Genomic DNA, 18,129 nt, shown 5'->3' with positions numbered 1-18,129 from the left:
ATTCAAACTCTAGATTGTTTATACCTCAGTGAATAATAGCCCTGTATAGGAACTATATTCTCAATACCCAATATTGACTAGGTTGAAAACTTAATGGCATACATAATGCAATGATTAGCAGGCTATTTTATTCCAGAGCCCACTTTCCTAAATGTGGACATAGTCAAGAGTGATATGAAATAAGCAGAATGAAGGAAAAGACTGGACATGCAACATTTTGTAAAACCCATTTAACTATATAGATAATTTAGAGATTGTAAAAAATCAATGTCAGGTTCCTATTATTGGTATTACTAATTATTTCTGGTATTAGTAGTAATGATAATATAAGTTCTAATTTGACATATTCATGCATTATGAAGAAGAATAAAATAAGTACATGTATTTGTGTGTGCATGTATGTAAGTAAGTAACTAATTTTATTGTGGCTTAATAGAATCTCTTGTTTACTAGCTAAAGTTTTTTGGGTAGATGGATGTCTATATACAATAAACAATAAACCTATATTTTATTATATTATAAAAATATCTTTTGACTTATCTTTCTAGAACTTGATGGCCCAACCAATTTGCGGCTTGTCAGTGAGACACCCTCTACTGCACTAGTCACATGGAAGTCCCCGCAAGCTCGTATTGCAGAATACCAACTTACTGTGCAGCCTATTACAGATGGTCATCCAAAACAATACACTGTGGGGGCATCAGCCACCAAATATTTGCTGAGGAATTTGCAGCCTGGCTCTGAGTATACTGTGTCTCTAGTGGCTGTCAAGGGTAATCAAAAGAGCAATCCAGAAAAGGGAACCTTCACAACATGTAAGTGTGAAGTAGTCTTTGTTTGCTGCCTCCCAAAAATGATTCTCAGAACTATCTTAATAAAGAAAAAAAATGACCATAATTGGACATTTGATTTTTCATTAGCAAGGTGTTTAGATTAAATCTAACATTCTACCATCAATGGATTTTTTAAATTGGGAAATTTATCAATGCCCAGGACCTTGCAAAGTCTTTAAATAAAAACGCTGATCTCTTATTTGACTTCCTTTAAGGCAGCAGCCTTTTGGGCACAGGGACTGGTTCCGTGGAGAAAGATTTTTCTGGAGGAAGCATGGTGTTCAGGGGTGGGTTCCAGCAGAGACTACTGCTTGTTTGCTCAGGGGCGCGCTGCACATGCACTTGATGTGCGCAGTGCGTGCATGCGCAGTACAACTAAAATTGCTATGCACAGAAAGAAAAAACAAGATGGCGCTGCCCATGGTGCTGCCAGGAGAACCGGTTCGGGAGCGTGGCATGCCTGGGTCGCTGCCAGTTCCAGTGACCCAGGCTGCCTAGCTGCTACCAGTTCGGCCAAATCGGTAGGAACCTACCACTGATGGTGTTGCATGCCACCTGCATCCCGTAGATGGGGCTTTGCTTGTTTATGTGGACAGTTGCTGGTATTTCATGGACTGGTGCTGGTCCACAAATCAGGGGTTGGGGACTCCTGCTTTAATATTAGCACTCTCCGTCCCAGAAAGGGCGATGAAATGAAAAAGAGATCCAGGCTATGGGGGGAAAATGGATCAATCTTCCTCTGGAACCCTGTAATTTCAGCACATTTCCTGCCTAATAAGCCTATAAAATATCTATTATTATAGTTAAAGAAAATATTAAGTTTTATGGCATGTCTCTTAATCATGTACCTTATTATAAACATATTTCTAGTTTGGCAAAACTTAAAAGCCATCGGGAAAGCATAAAAAAGGACTATAATTCCATTGTACCAGGAACAACTGTTTGTTTCTTTCTTATGGTACAAAGATCATTTGTATGTTTTTAGTCAGTTCTTGTATTTTTCCAGTGAAATCATTTTCTTTAATGAGATACAACGTGAGTGACCTACTTGAAGTCACATCCATGCTTACTTTGATACTGTCTTGAGTGAAAACATAGATTGCTGCATAACGGTTAACTTAATAAACTGACCATGGTGCATTATGAATAGCAGCCTTTTAGAAACTCAGAAAATCTACTTTTGCCATAAACTGTTTTTTTTTCCTACTGACCTAAGTATACCCCCTAGTTAACAGCAGACGGTTGAGCAACAGTATAGCTAAATCAGAGGGGGGGGGGGGGGACATTAGACCAATGAATTAGCTATTGTATATAAGTTGTGTTTGACTGATAGATGTAAACATTTTCCAATTTAGAAAGGTTAGTTCATATCAGATTTGGCTGAATCTGTTACTGGCCTGTATGTGTTCCAAATTAAATGTTCCTGGTGACGAAGATCTAAGATGCATGCCCATTTATATTACAAGGGCATTCTAGGTTGTGATTCATATGTGGTATCAAATATTCAAAATAAAATCTGAAGGAACTTTAAAATATTTTTATCACAGTTGCTACATAGTAGACCTGGCTATGCAGAGATTTTTTAAAGTAGTTTTTTATTCCTAAGCCGCTGTTTAGCTCAATTTCCTCAACTGAGTTGAAATAAATAATGAAAGCCATTTACAAATGTGAAATAACTAAAACAAAGTATATATTAGGTTTACTCCTAGATTTAAAATGTTGTATTGGAATGGATGATCTCTGATTATCACAGTACTATGATGGAACCACCAACTGAAGGAGAGGAGGCTGCAATAGGAAAGGGTAAAAGATATTCCAGCATAAAGTCCATTGGGGAAGGAAGCATTTGAGTCAGACTTTTAGGTTTCTTAGAATCTGCAGTTTCATAAGTAAAGTGAGACAGATTCTTACACACTGGTGATGAACAATAAAGACATCTGTTTGAACTATTCTTGGAGATCTTCTAATTTTTGCACCTGACAAGACTATTGTGATTAGTATGTGCAATGTACGATTATAAATATTTTGCAAATCTGTGATTTTAAGTTTTAGTTACATTTTAATTCTGTCTAATTTTAAATTTTAAATCTTGCCAGCCACTTTGATGTGCTTTTTAAGTAGGAAAGTAGACTATTAATAAATAATACATATATAAGCTGCTGTCTCTAAGCCTGGCTTTACATTTGATTTGACAGTGCAATCCACAGGCTCAGTTCCTCCATATAACACTGAAGTAACAGAGGCATCCATTATTGTTACCTGGATACCTGCACCTAGACTTGGTTTTAAGGTAGGAAAATAGGCTCTCTCTCTGTCTCCACCCTACTGTTCATGAATTGCTTGATCACAGCAATTGTGGATAACTGTTTGGGAAGTGTTTTGGGTCTTTACAGTTTATAATAACAAATAGCTAATAATTGTTTAACAAAGTGTAGTAATTTGTAATAAATTGATCAAACACTATACATATATTCAAATTCTAATGTGATAGAGAAGAGAATAATGTTCATAAAGATCATACTATTGTCCTGATGAAATTTTAATAGTCATCCTGATTAATTTTACTCTAGAAATAAATGTTTTAATTTGCAAATGATAAAATAGTCAAAACAGTGTTTAAATAAGAAATAGTAAAAAGTCAACAGAAAATAAAACCACTGCTTGATGAAATGAGATTGAAAAATACTGCCAGCATGTGATGTCCTCTGTCCTTGCAGTTAAAACTGGCACTTCGTTTCATGTGCAAGTTTCTTCTTTATTGACAATGGCATTTGTTAATAATTTATATATTTTGCGGTGCTTAAGCCAAAAATAATCCAGATGGTATTCCAGGAAAAGCCAGAGTAAACAATTTTACAGTATTATTTAACAAAAATGAAGAACTGTAATTGGTTTTTTTAAAATATTTTTTTGGTCATTTTTCTTTAACAACCAACATATTTTGTGAACAGTGTATTGACTTGGTCAGTATATTTTTTACACAGTGCTAACAATAATAATATAATTAAATATACATACTGTATTTTTCAGAGTATAAGACGCTCCCAAGTATAAGACACACCTAGATTTTGGGGAGGAAAACAAGGGAAAAATATCTGCCTCTGTCTCCCAGCAATTTGCCTCCTTGCAACTAACAGTACAGACAATATATACTGTTTGTAGTGTTATATTCCAGACTATACTTGTACAGATGCTGTTAAAATTGATGTGCTTTCTGGAAGTATAGTTATTCTCTGCTATTTAAAAGAATAGCACTTTTTAAAACAATAGCACTGGGCCTCTTTACATCAAGCATTTATTTTAAAAGGCTTCTTCATTTAGTTAAGTTGTCTTGAATAATAATAAAGCAGTCTTTAAACAATAAGTCTAATAATTTGAACATTCTATAGGCATTTATAGTTGACTTACCTCCTTGCAGCAAACAGCCTGATTTGCACAAGGAATTTTTTTTTGCCTGCCAGCAATTTGCCACATGGAGCAAACAGCCAGTTTCACTTTCAATTTCACCCAATCATCAGCTGTTAGTGGCTGCAGGGATTGCTATAGCTTATTGAAGCCTCCACAAGCCCCCCCCCCCCCTTTGCTGCAAAGAGGTAAATTACTGGGTGGCAGAGGCCAAAGGGTTGGGGCCGGTGGGTGGGTGGGGCTACATTCAGTGTATAAGACACACCGAAATTTTCACCCTCTTTTAGGAGGGGAAAAGGTGCCTCTTATACTCTGAAAAATACAGTAATCTTTCTCTTCCAACTTCTAACCTTCCCATTTGTCGGGGTTCTTCTACATTCACATCTTTGCCTTTAAACAATACCATTCTCTCTTTATGGTTCTTTATCATTTTCTCCATAAATATATTTAAACATCAATAGCATTTCTTCATACAATGTATTTGTTGACCCCTGCTGAATCACTAATATTTAATATTTTAGATATTACTCAATGTTCCTCCATAATTCCAATATCTCAATTTTTTATAAATGGCAATAAAACCAATTATTAATAAAGTTTAATCAGTCCCGGGATTATATCTCTAAGTCCCCTGAATTTATAGTCCTTGAAAGCTATACATTTCAATTTATATATTTACACACACACAAATAATAATAATAACAACAACAACCTATAATTATATATAATTTATTATATAATTAAGTATAATAATAATTACTGTTACATGCTTCATCCATAGCCATAACCTGGCCATCGAAACTACACAGCTATGGATGAAGCATGAAACAGTGATACCCATTGTCATCGGGGCACTTGGTACCATGTCAGGAATTTTACAAAACACATAAAGAAATTGCAGCTTTTTGCAATAACACTAGCGGAACTAGAAAAAACTGCTACTAGGAACATCATATATTTTAAGAAGATACTCGGTTGATACCTAAGACATTGGCAGCAACCCATTAGCACCAGTCAATGGTATTTGTGACAGATCTTTAAATGTTCAGTTGACTGAGTTTCATGTTTAATGAATAAAAAGATGATAACAACAACAACAACAACAACAATAAAAGTATCACTGTTACATGCTTCATCCATAGCCGTGAAGTTTCGACCTCGCCATCGAAACTACACGGCTATGGATGAAGCATGTAATAGTGATACCAAATTGTCATCGGGGCACTTGGCACCATGTCCAAGAATTTTACAAGATACGTCAACAAATTGCAGCTTCCTTCAATAACACCAGCGGAACTGCAAAAAACTGCGCTACTTGGAACATCTTATATTTTAAGAAGGTCCTTGGTTGATACCTAGGACGCTGGCAGCAAACCGTATCAACTATTAGCACCAGTCACTGGTATCTGTAATGCATTTTTGAATGTTCAGTTGGCTGAGTTTCATGTTTATGAATAAAGTATATAATAATAATAATATAAATATAAATAATCATAGTCTTTCACCTCCTAATCTTAATATATTTGTGGTTATCATAAATTCCATTATATATCCATTTGTGTGCTACTATTTTCCCAATTTATACTTTCTACTTTTTTCTATTAGTTTTTAATGCAATCACCATATTGCAAGATATTTTATCACTGTCCATCATCTCTTAGCCTTTTTAGAATTTCACCATTTATTGACTTTTTGGTAACTTTTTTATATTTCTCATTTGGGATCCTATATTTCTTTCTAACATTTTTGCACAAACTGAATGTTCCTTCTGCCTTACCCCTTGTCTCATTCTGCTGCAACATTTGGATACCCAGCCATAACCCTTTCATTGTTTTTGGAAATTCTTCTTTTTTCTGTTCTATTGTAAACTCTTAAGGAATTATCTAGTTATTTCTTAGTACTTGCATCTTTATTTTTGAACAATCCCATCATCTCCTTAAAGTTCTTGATCACATTTTCATAAATACTTTTAAGCAACACTAACATTTCTTCATAGAACTTTGTCTCCTGTTGGGTCATTTTGTACCAGTTTAATATATTAAAAATTACTCAATATACCTCTAATATTCCAGTATCCCAATATCTAAAAACTCCAAAGAAGTCAATTATTAATAAAATTTAGTCAATCTCAGAATTATTCCTCCAAATCTCCTAAATTTCTATTCCTTAAAAGCTATAAATTGATAATTTACAATCTTTATAATTTCCAGTTTGCACCTTCCCAATTGTCCAAATTTTAAAGTCTTATTTATCTTTTCTTCGTTTAATCCCCCCCCTCTTCTATCACCTTTCTTCTTTTGCCTCATAGAATGTTCTATCAATAGAAATTAGTAAAGAATTCCAAATTGGCCCACAAAGTTCCCTCAAGTCTTTCAAATCCATCTTCCAGTAAACAATTTCAATACGGTTTTAGTTATTTGCAATTCAAATTGTCTTAAAGATCTTTAAAAAGCTCACAAGATATTTCCAAACATCCAAGTCGCCTACTGAAATAGAATCAAGGTCAGGTGTTATTTACTTCCACCCCTTTTCTTAAACAATTATCACATTCCCACACTGTAGTAATCTTCCTCCAGTAGATGGCTTTTCTGCTCAAAATCCATTAAACAGCATGTGAAAAACAACAGCTGATTGTCAACCGATCGGGGGTGGGGAGTGGGGTTAGAAATAAAAATAAAAAAGAAACAATTTCTCCCAATAATCACTTTTCAGTATTATTAAATCTTTTCCAGGCTTTCTATATTTTAAAGTTTGTATTAGATATTTCTTTCACATCTGGGTCTTTACTCTTTCTCTTTCTCCATGTATCCAATCACTACTTTCTTAATGTTTGGAGATTATTTTTAAAATTCTTTTACTTGGGTTAGGTCTCTAGAATTTGGATTTGGATTTATTGGATTTATATGCTGCCCTCCTCCCAAAGGATTCAGGGCAGCGTACAACATTAAAAAACACATATCACAAAAGTTAAAAGCAAATTAGATAAGTATCCAAAAACCAAACCCAATTAATATAACAATAACATTTTAAAAATTAGATAAAATTAACAGGCCAGGCCGGCTTGCTGGAAAAGCCAATTTTTTAGGGCGTGTCGGAAGGACCGGAGGTCGGGGATTATGCGAAGCTCCAGGGGCAGCTCATTCCAGAGGGAAAGCGCTCCCACAGAGAAGGGTCTCCCCCTGGGAGTCTCCAGCTGAAACTGTCTGGCCAACGGCACCCTGAGGAGGCCAACCCTGTGGGATCGCACTGGACGGTGGGAGGCTACTGGTGGCAAAAAAAGTTGAAAGTTGTCTCGCCCAGTTTCAATGCTTTGTCCATGAGCCACTCCAAGCACAAATCTTATTGTCCCGGTTGTCACAGCTTGTGACTTGCCAAAATGGCTCTCGTCCCTGCTGCAGTTTGGGAGAGCTTTCTTCGGACCTAAGAAGGAAATTGCTGTTTCCTCGTGGTCGATGAAGCATGAAGCACCTCTCCTTCCTTCACCACCCCTACAGGGCAGCTTTGACCCCCCTAGGGTCTCCCAGCAAGCAGATACCAGCTGGTTTTCATGGATCTCTGTGGAGCTCCACTATTTCCAACCGTTCCTGCTGTGACGCCAACCTGTTCTGTCAAAAACCATAATTGTTGATATTTCAGAGTTTTGTAATAGTCTTTTGGAGTTCCCAAGACACGAGAGGAAGTAAGAAATAAGATAAAGAACAGCCCCTCCCTGAAAATATACAAGAGGACAGAAACTTGTTCTAAGCTTTAACACATAACCTATGGAACAATTTTCAGCTTGATGAAAAGGAATGTTAGTAACATACCTTGCTGTGTAGCAAAATTTTGCAAATTCTGAGATTTTCTCTGTTAAAGTTGAGTATAAGGAGAAGAGGGAATGGACCATGCTGACGGGGGGAATTCTGGGAGTTGAAGTCCACACATCTTAAAATTGGTAAGGTTGAAAACTACTAGAATCCTGCTGTCTAAAATTATTTAAGTTATTTTTAAAGATATTATTAAAACCATAAAACATCTTATCCTTTCTCCTATCCATATCTCTCTTAATTCTTACATTGGCAGCTTTAATTCCACATGCATTTCTGACGTATATTTCCTGAAAGTTGACCAGATTCTCAAAAAGTTGAGGTTCATCATTCTTGTCCTAGCATTAGACAGAAACCAATATAATAATTATCAGCAAAAGATTGTTTATTCTTTTCCAATTACAGCTAGGAGTGAGACCCAGCCAAGGTGGAGAAGCTCCAAGGGAGGTCATCTCAGAATCTGGAAGCATTGTTATATCTGGCCTAACTCCTGGTGTAGAATATATCTATAGTATTAATGTTATTAAGGATGGTCAAGAAAGAACAACGCCTATCGTCAAGACAGTAGTCACACGTATGAGTCATTTAAATATTTCATTATATGCTGAAGCAAAGACACCAAAGCTACTTAATAAACATTTTAAGAAAATATCTGATATAATTTGTGATAAGAAAGATAGGAGTAATGATGTGCTTTCATAACTATATTTTTGTAACATACTTGTAAATAGTCAGTATTTAAAATTATGCCAAAATTCCACAAAATGTGCATTATCTAAATGAAGATTGGTCTTATCAATTTAGAAGGAATACTGGGGCTGTAGTTGCCTACTCTGCCTATAGATCAACTCGCAGAGCTCAGCTGCTGTTGAAAAAAGTATTACTAAGCTATCAGTAAGTTTCTAGAACTGAGTTTACACAGTCATTTTACCGTATCTGTGACATTAAAAAAACATTGCAAATGGAAAGAGCAATTGTTGAAAACTTCTCATGAGATTCAATTTTGTGTCTTTAAAGCATAAGAAATGAGAGTTGCATTTTTTGACAAATCTAATATTTTGCCTTTATTTCTCAGCACCATCTCCTCCCACAAACTTGCATCTTGATTCTAACTCTGACACTGGAATCCTTACTGTTTCTTGGGAAAAAAGCACTACTCCAGGTACCTTATATTGCCCACAAATCTTCTTTTGACTAGAGCACTACAGCTCTCTGGAATAGCTCACTTGAGGCTTATGTCAACTGAGCTGATGTTTCTAATGCTGTTGATAATCAGATTATTGGTATGGGATAACTTCTAGCAGGTAGTTTTCCTAACAGGAAGTGGCTCCATTTTCTAGAGCATTTTGCACATTTTGAAATACTCAGCTGAATTTTGAGCTCCAGGCATTTAAAATTAGTGAAAAATAACATATTATGTGATAGAATAAAAATTTGTTGTTTGATAGCCATAAAAATCATACTCTGATATAGAAACAATTCTCTTAATCTATGGTCTAATAATTTAATATTACTTCAACAGTGACTAGAATAAGAATAGTAAATATCGAATGGTCCTAAATCAATATTTGAAAGGTATATAAACAATTACATTTACTTGATTTGGAGTATTAAAATAATTGAAAATCTTAAAATAGCTACACTGATTCCTATATTTTAAAGATTATATGATGTGCGACTATTTGTCATTTTGTATTAGATATCACTGGATACAGAATTACAACAGTTCCTACAAATGGGCAAGAAGGCTACACTCTAGAGGAGCAAGTGCAAGCAGAAGATACATCCTGCATTTTTGAAAATTTGAGTCCTGGTGTGGAATACAATGTCAGTGTTTACACACTCAAAGATAATCAAGAGAGTTTGCCCATCTCCAAAACCATCACACAAGGTAAATTAAAAAATGAGCAATAGAACTGGTAAATTAGTCCTATTAGTCTTCTATATGAAAGCTGTATTTCTATAATTTTCTTCTGATTTGCATGTGTGTGTTTGTGTGTGTATATATGCATGCATGTATTTATGTATGGATGTGTGTATGGTATGTTCATAAATACATTCTTCAATAAAATTAACATCAAAATAAATATGCATAAGGGTAGAAAACTCTGGACTTTGAAAAGATTTAGCTTTTTGAACTATTTTCATACTGTAAACCTGATTAAATTAATGAAACTAATCAGATAAATCCAGACACATGTTTTGTGTAAGTTACATATTTTTTATTTTCTTTGCATAGATGGAAAAAAACAACAACCCAAAACCAATAGCAAGCAGATCATTCCTCAGTTCAGAGTATCTTGACAGTGTGATTCAGTCAGAAGAAATTGTTGTGATGCAGTGAATGGATGTGATATATCTAGAGAAGTCATATTAAACACTTAATTAAGAAACAAGGCAGAAGAGTATTATAAAACAAAGGTTTTGCCTGTTTTGTTCCTGAATGGGCAACCAGTTTTGGACTGAGGGCTACATTCAATTTTGTATAAGGGAAAGGGGGGTGTATTTCATAAGTAAGTATGAGGACAGAGTAAAAATATCAGGTATAAAATAATAATCAGTACATTACATAAATGAATAAAATATTTAGCCTTTGTCCTCTTAAAAGAAGTCGAAAGATGGAGGTGAATATTTTAAAAAACACAAGAGTCTTATATATTTTTATTACTTTTGTTTAATATTACAGAATCAGCTACAGTCCTAACCTATTTTATAATCAGGTGGAGCATTTGAAAAGATGCAATGTAAAAGAAAAGAAAAATCAAAATACTGTATGTCTGTAAAATTTGTAATTTACTGTAATATATCCTTTTCTTTAAATATATTTTTACTCTTTTGTTTTGAGAAAGCTTTACATACTGTAGATTGATTTCCATAGAAATTAGATGGAAAAAGATTTTGCCCCTGATTTTCAGTGGCAAATGGGAAGAAGATTAGGTGCAGTGAAACCTTGGAGTTCATCTAAGGTTTAACCATTGTTTGCCAATGAGTGAGAGAGCAGGCGATTCGACTAGATGATCTAGAAAGGTGCCTTCCAACTCTATTACTGTTAACTGTTAGCATCAGTAAGCTTTGCTCTTCTGATCTTTGATGTTATATAGGAGAAAGAAAGCTGGTATCATTCTTGCTGAAGACTGCCAGAGTCAATCATTCTAGATTTAGCTAGAGACATTGCTATTTGATGAGTGTCTTAATATTTGAAACATATATTTAGCCATTCTTGATAAATATTGCAAATTGAAAGATTGAAATTTGCAAAGTGTAGCATGGGAACATGTATTTAGCTATTATATATATAAGACTTCTGCTGAAGAAAATCTTTCCTGCTGTCAGATTACTGTCTTAGATCAAAATATTGCCTCTTCTCTAAATTCAGTCAAAAGACTATAAAATACAAAGATGATCTAACTGACGCATTTAAAAATTGTCAGCCTTCTTTGTTTTTTTAAAAAAGTGCATCTTATTGTGCTGACAATCTGGCTTCTTGAGAAATTTCCTCCTCTTGAGAAATTTGCTTGTAGTTGCAGTGATTATTTATCTGTTACCTTGCTGTGACCACAGAACTATTTTAGAGTTGAAAATATAGTCTATATTGCTTGAATGGGGGGGGCTATATAATTATGGGATAATCAATATAATGAAGTGATTTTGTTTTGTTTTATTTTTAATCTCAAAATGGCTCCAGGTGCTAGACTTCACAGATGCTTGTTGTTAACACTGCTTGACATTTCGATATGTGCATTGAATTTGTTTGAATCTTGTAAGAACCCTGGTATTATTCAAAGGGCTTAAATCAAAACCACTTTTAAACAAATAACTTTTAGAAAAAATAATGTTTCTTTTGGTCCTTTTTTTAGATGGTACAGTTAACACATCTCTAAGAGAAAAGTTTTAATTTAGCCAGTTCTTTACAATATAATTAGTAGGTTTTGATTACAAAATAAAAAAGTGTTTGGTATATGTAGATGCAGCACATATAGATCACCATTGATATATTACATCCTTTCCAAATTTTGCTTTGGTGATTTTTTTAGTATCCAGATTCCATTTCTTAATACTTTCATTAGTGCCAAATAAAATGATTTGGTTTTTCTGCAGCCATCAAATATTTTATCTCCTTTATGCTTCCCATCCTTCCACTGTCAGGTCATGAAAAGTTTTCAAATAAAGTTGGTTATGAAACAAGAGTTAGGCTTTCAGTGTTTCATGAACAGTTCTGTTAGACCATTCTTAATTCACTGTGATGTTACTGAATCATAAGAATAGAGCCTATAAAATACCCTCCAGTAATATTGATGGGGCAGAAGGAGATGTTTGTTCTCAAAGGAGGTATATGTGATAAAATTTGATCACTGAATTTAGGCATAAAACCTCCTCTCAGCCCTTTTAGCCTCTGCTCTCCAAGAATGGTGCCAAAATTTAACAGTAGATGATGGAATATAATTGTATATTACTGCTCTACAGAACAAGTGGCTTCAAGGGGTTCATCTGTTTTATATATATATTAAAGAAGTTTCGCCACTTCACAATGTGGGAGACAATGTCCCCTCCTCCTCCTGGATCCCATTACAACGCAGAGCATCAGCTGCAGCCGGGCCGAGCCAGTGTCTCTGGGCGGAGAGAAAGTTGTGCATCTCTCTGAACGACCAATGCTCCACGTTGTAATGGGCTCCAGGAGGAACAAGAGATGCCGTCTCCCCCATTGTGAAGCGCGCTAAATTTAAGTGTGTTGCACAAGGTGCTGCAAGAGCAGCGAGCAGGCCATCGAGGCAGTGAGAGCACTGGAGTCAGCCAGACTTGGGCCAGGCAAGTGTCTTGGGGCAGAGAGAAAGTTGCGCGACTCTCCGAGCGACCGAGGTGCGCACAACACCAACAAGGGCTGGAAGAAGAGGCAAGTACAGAACTGCTTTGCTCCCACTCTGGAATATGGAGCAAGTCTCCATCTGCCACCGTCGCCCTTACCTTCTCAGGTGAGGAGTGACTGGGAGGGGGAGGGCAAGGGGCAGAGCCAGCCAGTGGTGGGTTCAGCTGGCAGGAACCCACAGCAGGGGGAACAAAAGAGCTTCATTTATCTGGGAATCTGAAATGACTCTTGATTTAAAACATATGGTAAAAAGTACCCAAAGAAGAAGAAAGAACAACATCAGCAAAAACCCAAAAAACCCAACTGTTGCCTGATTTTGGAAATGGTTCAAAAGGGAACACACACAAACACACACACATACACACACGAGAGGGAGAGGGAGAAATAAAGAGAGGGAGAAAAAGAGAGATGAGAGGGAGAGATATGGAGGGAATGAGAGAGAAGAAGACAGAGGAAGAAAGAGATGAGGGAGATGGGAGAGATATGAGAGATAAAGAGAGAGACAGAGAGAGGGAGAAAGAGAGCAATGAGAGAGAGAGATGGGAGAGAGAGAGTGTGAGAGCTTCTTCCCAAAGAAAAGGAAATACCGAGAGCCACAAAACCTAGGTAGGCGTGGCTGGGTTTTTTTTATGTGACTGGGTGGGAGTGAGTGGGTGGGTGGGAGGCATGGGACTAGGTGGGAGCGAGTTGGCCATGCCCACCCAAATTTTATGACTCCCGGTGTTTTCTGTGGGAAATGGGTCCAAATAGTTGAGTGTTCAAGGTTGCAGACCTCTTCTTTAGAAGTTCAGGGTAGAATAGACAGTGTTCCTCCTCCAGATTTTTCCTACAATCCTGTGAGGCAAGCTGGGCTAAAATCACCTAGTAAAGATAGATAACATCCATTCTCCTCGTCCTGGTCCAAATGCAACAACTTCATTCCTCCAACTTGAGAGCACCTCCAACAGTGTGGGCCAAGTTGATAATTTTTCTGGGAGATTTCTGAGAAGCCCCATGATGGCCTTTTTTTTATCTTTGCTTATTTTTTGCCAGCATTTTTGTAGGAATGAGCTCTAAATCTTATTTTCTTTATGATACATAAAACAGTTTTGAAAATTGGAAGAATAACTAGATACCTAGCTGTTGTGGCCCAGCAGGAGCCGTTGGAGCTGCCACCAGACTCCGACAGCGAGGGTCCCTATGAGTCGGCTCTGGAGGATGTGGAGGACCCTGGGCAGGGTTCTGACTCCGAGCAGGGATCAGAGAGGCTGGTTGGCCACCAGGAGGCGCCTGAGGCATGGAGCAGCGGTGAAAGCTAAAGGAAGGGGGCTCCTGATGTCATGCCTTGGAGCAGTGGGGAGGAGTCACGGGACAGTGAGTCAGTCATCAGCAGTGAGTTATTAGATGCTTGTTACTGGCGCGCTAACAGGCGTAAGGAGCAATTGCACAGTTACAGGAGTTAATTGCTCTCAGCTGCTGATAATTAGACTCCTCTCCAGACTATAAAAGGACTGCTTGTGCACACGCTCTTTGCAGAAGTCAGCGCAGGAACTATTGTGGGAATACTGTCTTGTGAGCGTGGCAGGCTGGATAGCTGCTATTGCGTGTCAGTGCCGGAGGGTTCTGAAGGTCGAGTTGTGTTGGATTGCTGCCAACGATCTGTCTGTCTGTGCAATAAACCTCGTGAAGTATCTTTGGCTCGGAGTGTGTCTGTGATTGCGGGGGAAGAGGGGGGTCAGAACATCTAGCTAAATCCAAGTCATTGTAAATTGTGGCACTATTACTATAACAATATTACAATATCACCATAGGTACCTTGCTCTCTTTTCATTTAAAATTGAAGTAACCTGATGATCATTCCTTTTTTTTTCTCTTGTTCTTTGTCATGTTTTGCGTCTGTTTATTATTACCTCCATATTTTGCTGTCTAACTCAATAGAGGTGCCCCAGCTTACTGACTTAAACTTTGTTGATGTAAGTGATACAAGCATCGGCCTAAAGTGGACCCCAATAAATACTTCTGCCATTATTGGTTACCGCATCAAAGTAATTGCCACAGGAGAAACTGTCCCTATTTTTGAAGATTTTGTGGATTCATCAGTAGGATACTACATGGTTACAGGCTTGGAGCCGGGCATTGATTATGAAATCAGTGTAATCACACTCATTAATGGCGGAGAGAGTGCCCCTACTACGCTGATTCAACAAACGGGTGATTAGTGAAAAACTACTGAATTAAAGTGCTGTTTCATGATGTCACTAGCTGTTTGGACGATAAGTAGAAATAGCCCCTTTACCATTATATACCTCGGTGGGGATGACCAGTAGGTAACTTTTATTTTAGATAGTAAATGAAAATTGGAATCCTGTGCATTACCATCCATTTACAATCATCTGCATTTGGCTTATTTAACTTGCGAATCTGCAATTGGAAGTCTCTCTTTTCATCAGATCCTATTTTCTTAAGCTGTGACATTTGATGGAAACATGTAACATTCATTTTCATAATTTCCCTATCAGAGAGGGTAAACTATATAATGCAATATTCTTTGTCACATCAGCTTGATGTGTGCAAAATTTTAGCATGTATGATCCTCATATAGTGTTTAGATATTATAGTGGCCCAAATTTGAAATAAATCCCCAAAATGGTGTGGGGAAAAAAACTTCCTCCAACTCAAGCTAGTGACAACTGGCAGTATGGGAAGATTCTTGGTAGTGCATGTACCAAACATGACTTGAGAATTCATTATGCATGGCAGACTAGTGTTTATTTTACTTGAATGATTACTTTGATGAAGTAATTGTACAGTAGAGTCCTACTAGAGACTTCAGAAAAGTTGTTTAGCCTCCTCTCCTGCATGTTTTTCAAATGTTATAAAAGAAGGTATGTACTGTTTCCTTCATTGTGCTGCTGCAAAGTAAACTGGGCCTCTCATTTCATACTCTCAAAAATTGTATTATATAGATGCAAAGGATCTCACTGCCTATCTGAAAAAAAATAGTAATAATATAATACATAATTAGAATCTATAAAGGCTGAACTGAGAGGTTAAAGATGCTTTACAACATGCTTTGGTTTAAGTGGAATTAAAGATAGATGGTTAGAAGGTTTTTTGCATGTGTTTGGCTCAATAGTGGATTTTCTTTGTGCATGACCTTGCATTTTTTAAAAATCACTATTAAATATCTCTGCTTCTTCTGAAAATATGTAAGTCATTATTCTTTAAATTCAGCTGTTCCTTCACCAACGGATCTCCGTTTCACCAATGTGGGATCTGACAATATAAGAGTAACCTGGACTCCACCAGCATCTGTTGAATTGAGCAGCTTCTTGGTTCGCTTCTCACCCATGAAGAACAAGGAGGATGTTGCAGAACTTTCCATTTCACCTTCGGACAGTGCCGTGGTTTTAACAAGTAAGAAGCTTCTTCAAATTTAAATTACTTGATCTTTTGGGAGATGTATAAAAGGTTAGGTGCCTGAGCTCCAGCTTCCATTTTCTTCCACTTTTTATAATCAGCTATAACAGTGGTGGGTTCCTGCTGGATCGCACCGGATCGCGCGCGCTCCCTTTCAGCGCTCCACCTGGCTTGCGCGCTCCCTTTCAGCGCTCCACCTGGCTCTCGCGCTCCCTTCCGGCGCTGAAACCGGAAGTACAGTCTTGCCCCGCCCCTGGCGAAGCAACGACGCCTGCCTGCGCTCCACCAGCTCGGCTGGGAACGGAGATGTTTCCTCAGCGGAGCGGAGAGGTGCTCCGCTCTGCTGAGGAAACATCTCCGTTCCCAGCCGAGCTGGTGGAGCGCAGACAGGCGTCGTTGCTTCGCCAGGGCCGGGCAAAACTGTACTTCCGGTTTCAGCGCCGGAAGGGAGCGCGAGAGCCAGGTGGAGCGCTGAAAGGGAGCGCGCAAGCCAGGTGGAGCGCTGAAAGGGAGCGCGCAAGCCAGGTGGAGCGCTGAAAGGGAGCGCGCGCGATCCGGTGCGATCCAGCAGGAACCCACCACTGAGCTATAACTATAAAAATAGTTGAAGTTCCTGAGAGAATTTATGGCACTATGAATTAGAGATAAAATATTGAATTTTAAGATAACAGAGCTATTATATATTTTTGTAAATATATTAATTCCTATAGGGTTTATCTAGCCTTTAAATATTTTTTTTCAAAGTAGAGAAATTGGTTTATCAGGCATCATATTTCTTCATGATTGCCCGTATAATTCAGAAAAATCTGGAAAGCCAGCAGTTAACTTTTTTTTGTTTTCCTCTTTTACTTGATATGATGGAATAAGGGTAATTGAAAAGTTTCCACAAATTCAGTTTCTTGAGATACTGACTTGTCTTTGATAATTAACTTATGATAGCATTTTTCATTAATAACTGAGCAAATTAAGAATTAATCAGAGGTTATTTAACTACTGCCTTTTTAAAACTTTTGACCCTGCGATAAAATTATTTTCAGGTCTCAGGGAACCTGAATAAAATAAAATAAAAATGGCAAAGAATACAAAGCCTTCACAATACAATACAATTCACATTTCACCTGCACATTGCACAACCCATGTTTTATGTTTAAACCAATAGAGAAGCGGTAGACTGGCAGCTGAGTCATGATATGTTTAAATTTCCATCACTGCAGGTGCTAGCACATTCAAAAACAATATGTGTATGTTTTTACAATTTAACTGTTATGTATTTTATGTAGTATTAAATGAATGATGGAAAGAATTACAAATTATGTTCAAATTCAATTGAGTTAAAGGAAATTCTTATAGATAAAGCCTCTTAAGGCAATGGCTGGATATCATAATCCCAAGGAGCAGAGGTGTATGGAAAAATTTTGGGTTAGGAATGAAAATGATCTTGGCTAATACTCAGATACCATTGTGGTTATAATCTTTCAGATCTTCTTCCTGGCACAGCATACTTGGTCAAAGTCTACAGTGTATATGAGCAACATGAGAGTAAACCTCTGAGTGGAGAGCAGAAAACACGTATGTAAAACAACATGAATAAAATAAGTGTTTCTTTAATTTTTGCGTTAAAATAAAACCATTCATTATATATCTCCCTCTTATCATTGTACCATCATTTTAGCTAGAGTAACCACACACACACCCCACACACACCCCACACACCAATATGGTTTCTATTTAGATATTGTAAACATTGTAAAATATGGGACTTAGACAATGATTAGCCAGGTTTCAGCTGGAAAGTAAGCAGGGGCCTTCAGACAATACCAGA

At 37.1% G+C, this 18,129-nt stretch overlaps 1 protein-coding gene across 1 annotated transcript in view; it reads left to right on the top strand.

Annotated features, from left to right (window-relative positions):
- The window catches only part of FN1 (fibronectin 1), a 150,379-nt gene that overhangs the window by 84,913 nt on the left and 47,337 nt on the right, over positions 1-18,129 (top strand). Inside the window, exons 21-28 of the mRNA XM_081967190.1 lie at positions 549-815; positions 3,029-3,123; positions 8,450-8,618; positions 9,120-9,206; positions 9,744-9,935; positions 14,826-15,098; positions 16,122-16,304; positions 17,787-17,876. Of these exons, the coding sequence (XP_081823316.1) occupies positions 549-815; positions 3,029-3,123; positions 8,450-8,618; positions 9,120-9,206; positions 9,744-9,935; positions 14,826-15,098; positions 16,122-16,304; positions 17,787-17,876 (1,356 nt within the window). The remainder of the gene's footprint in view (positions 1-548; positions 816-3,028; positions 3,124-8,449; positions 8,619-9,119; positions 9,207-9,743; positions 9,936-14,825; positions 15,099-16,121; positions 16,305-17,786; positions 17,877-18,129) is intronic.

Source organism: Natrix helvetica (assembly GCF_964273705.1).
Source record: "Natrix helvetica genome assembly, chromosome: 1".
In the NCBI taxonomy this organism is placed as follows: Eukaryota; Metazoa; Chordata; class Lepidosauria; order Squamata; family Natricidae; genus Natrix; species Natrix helvetica.
The sequence above is the reverse complement of the archived record's forward strand: the minus strand, read 5'-3'. Positions and strand labels throughout refer to the sequence as shown.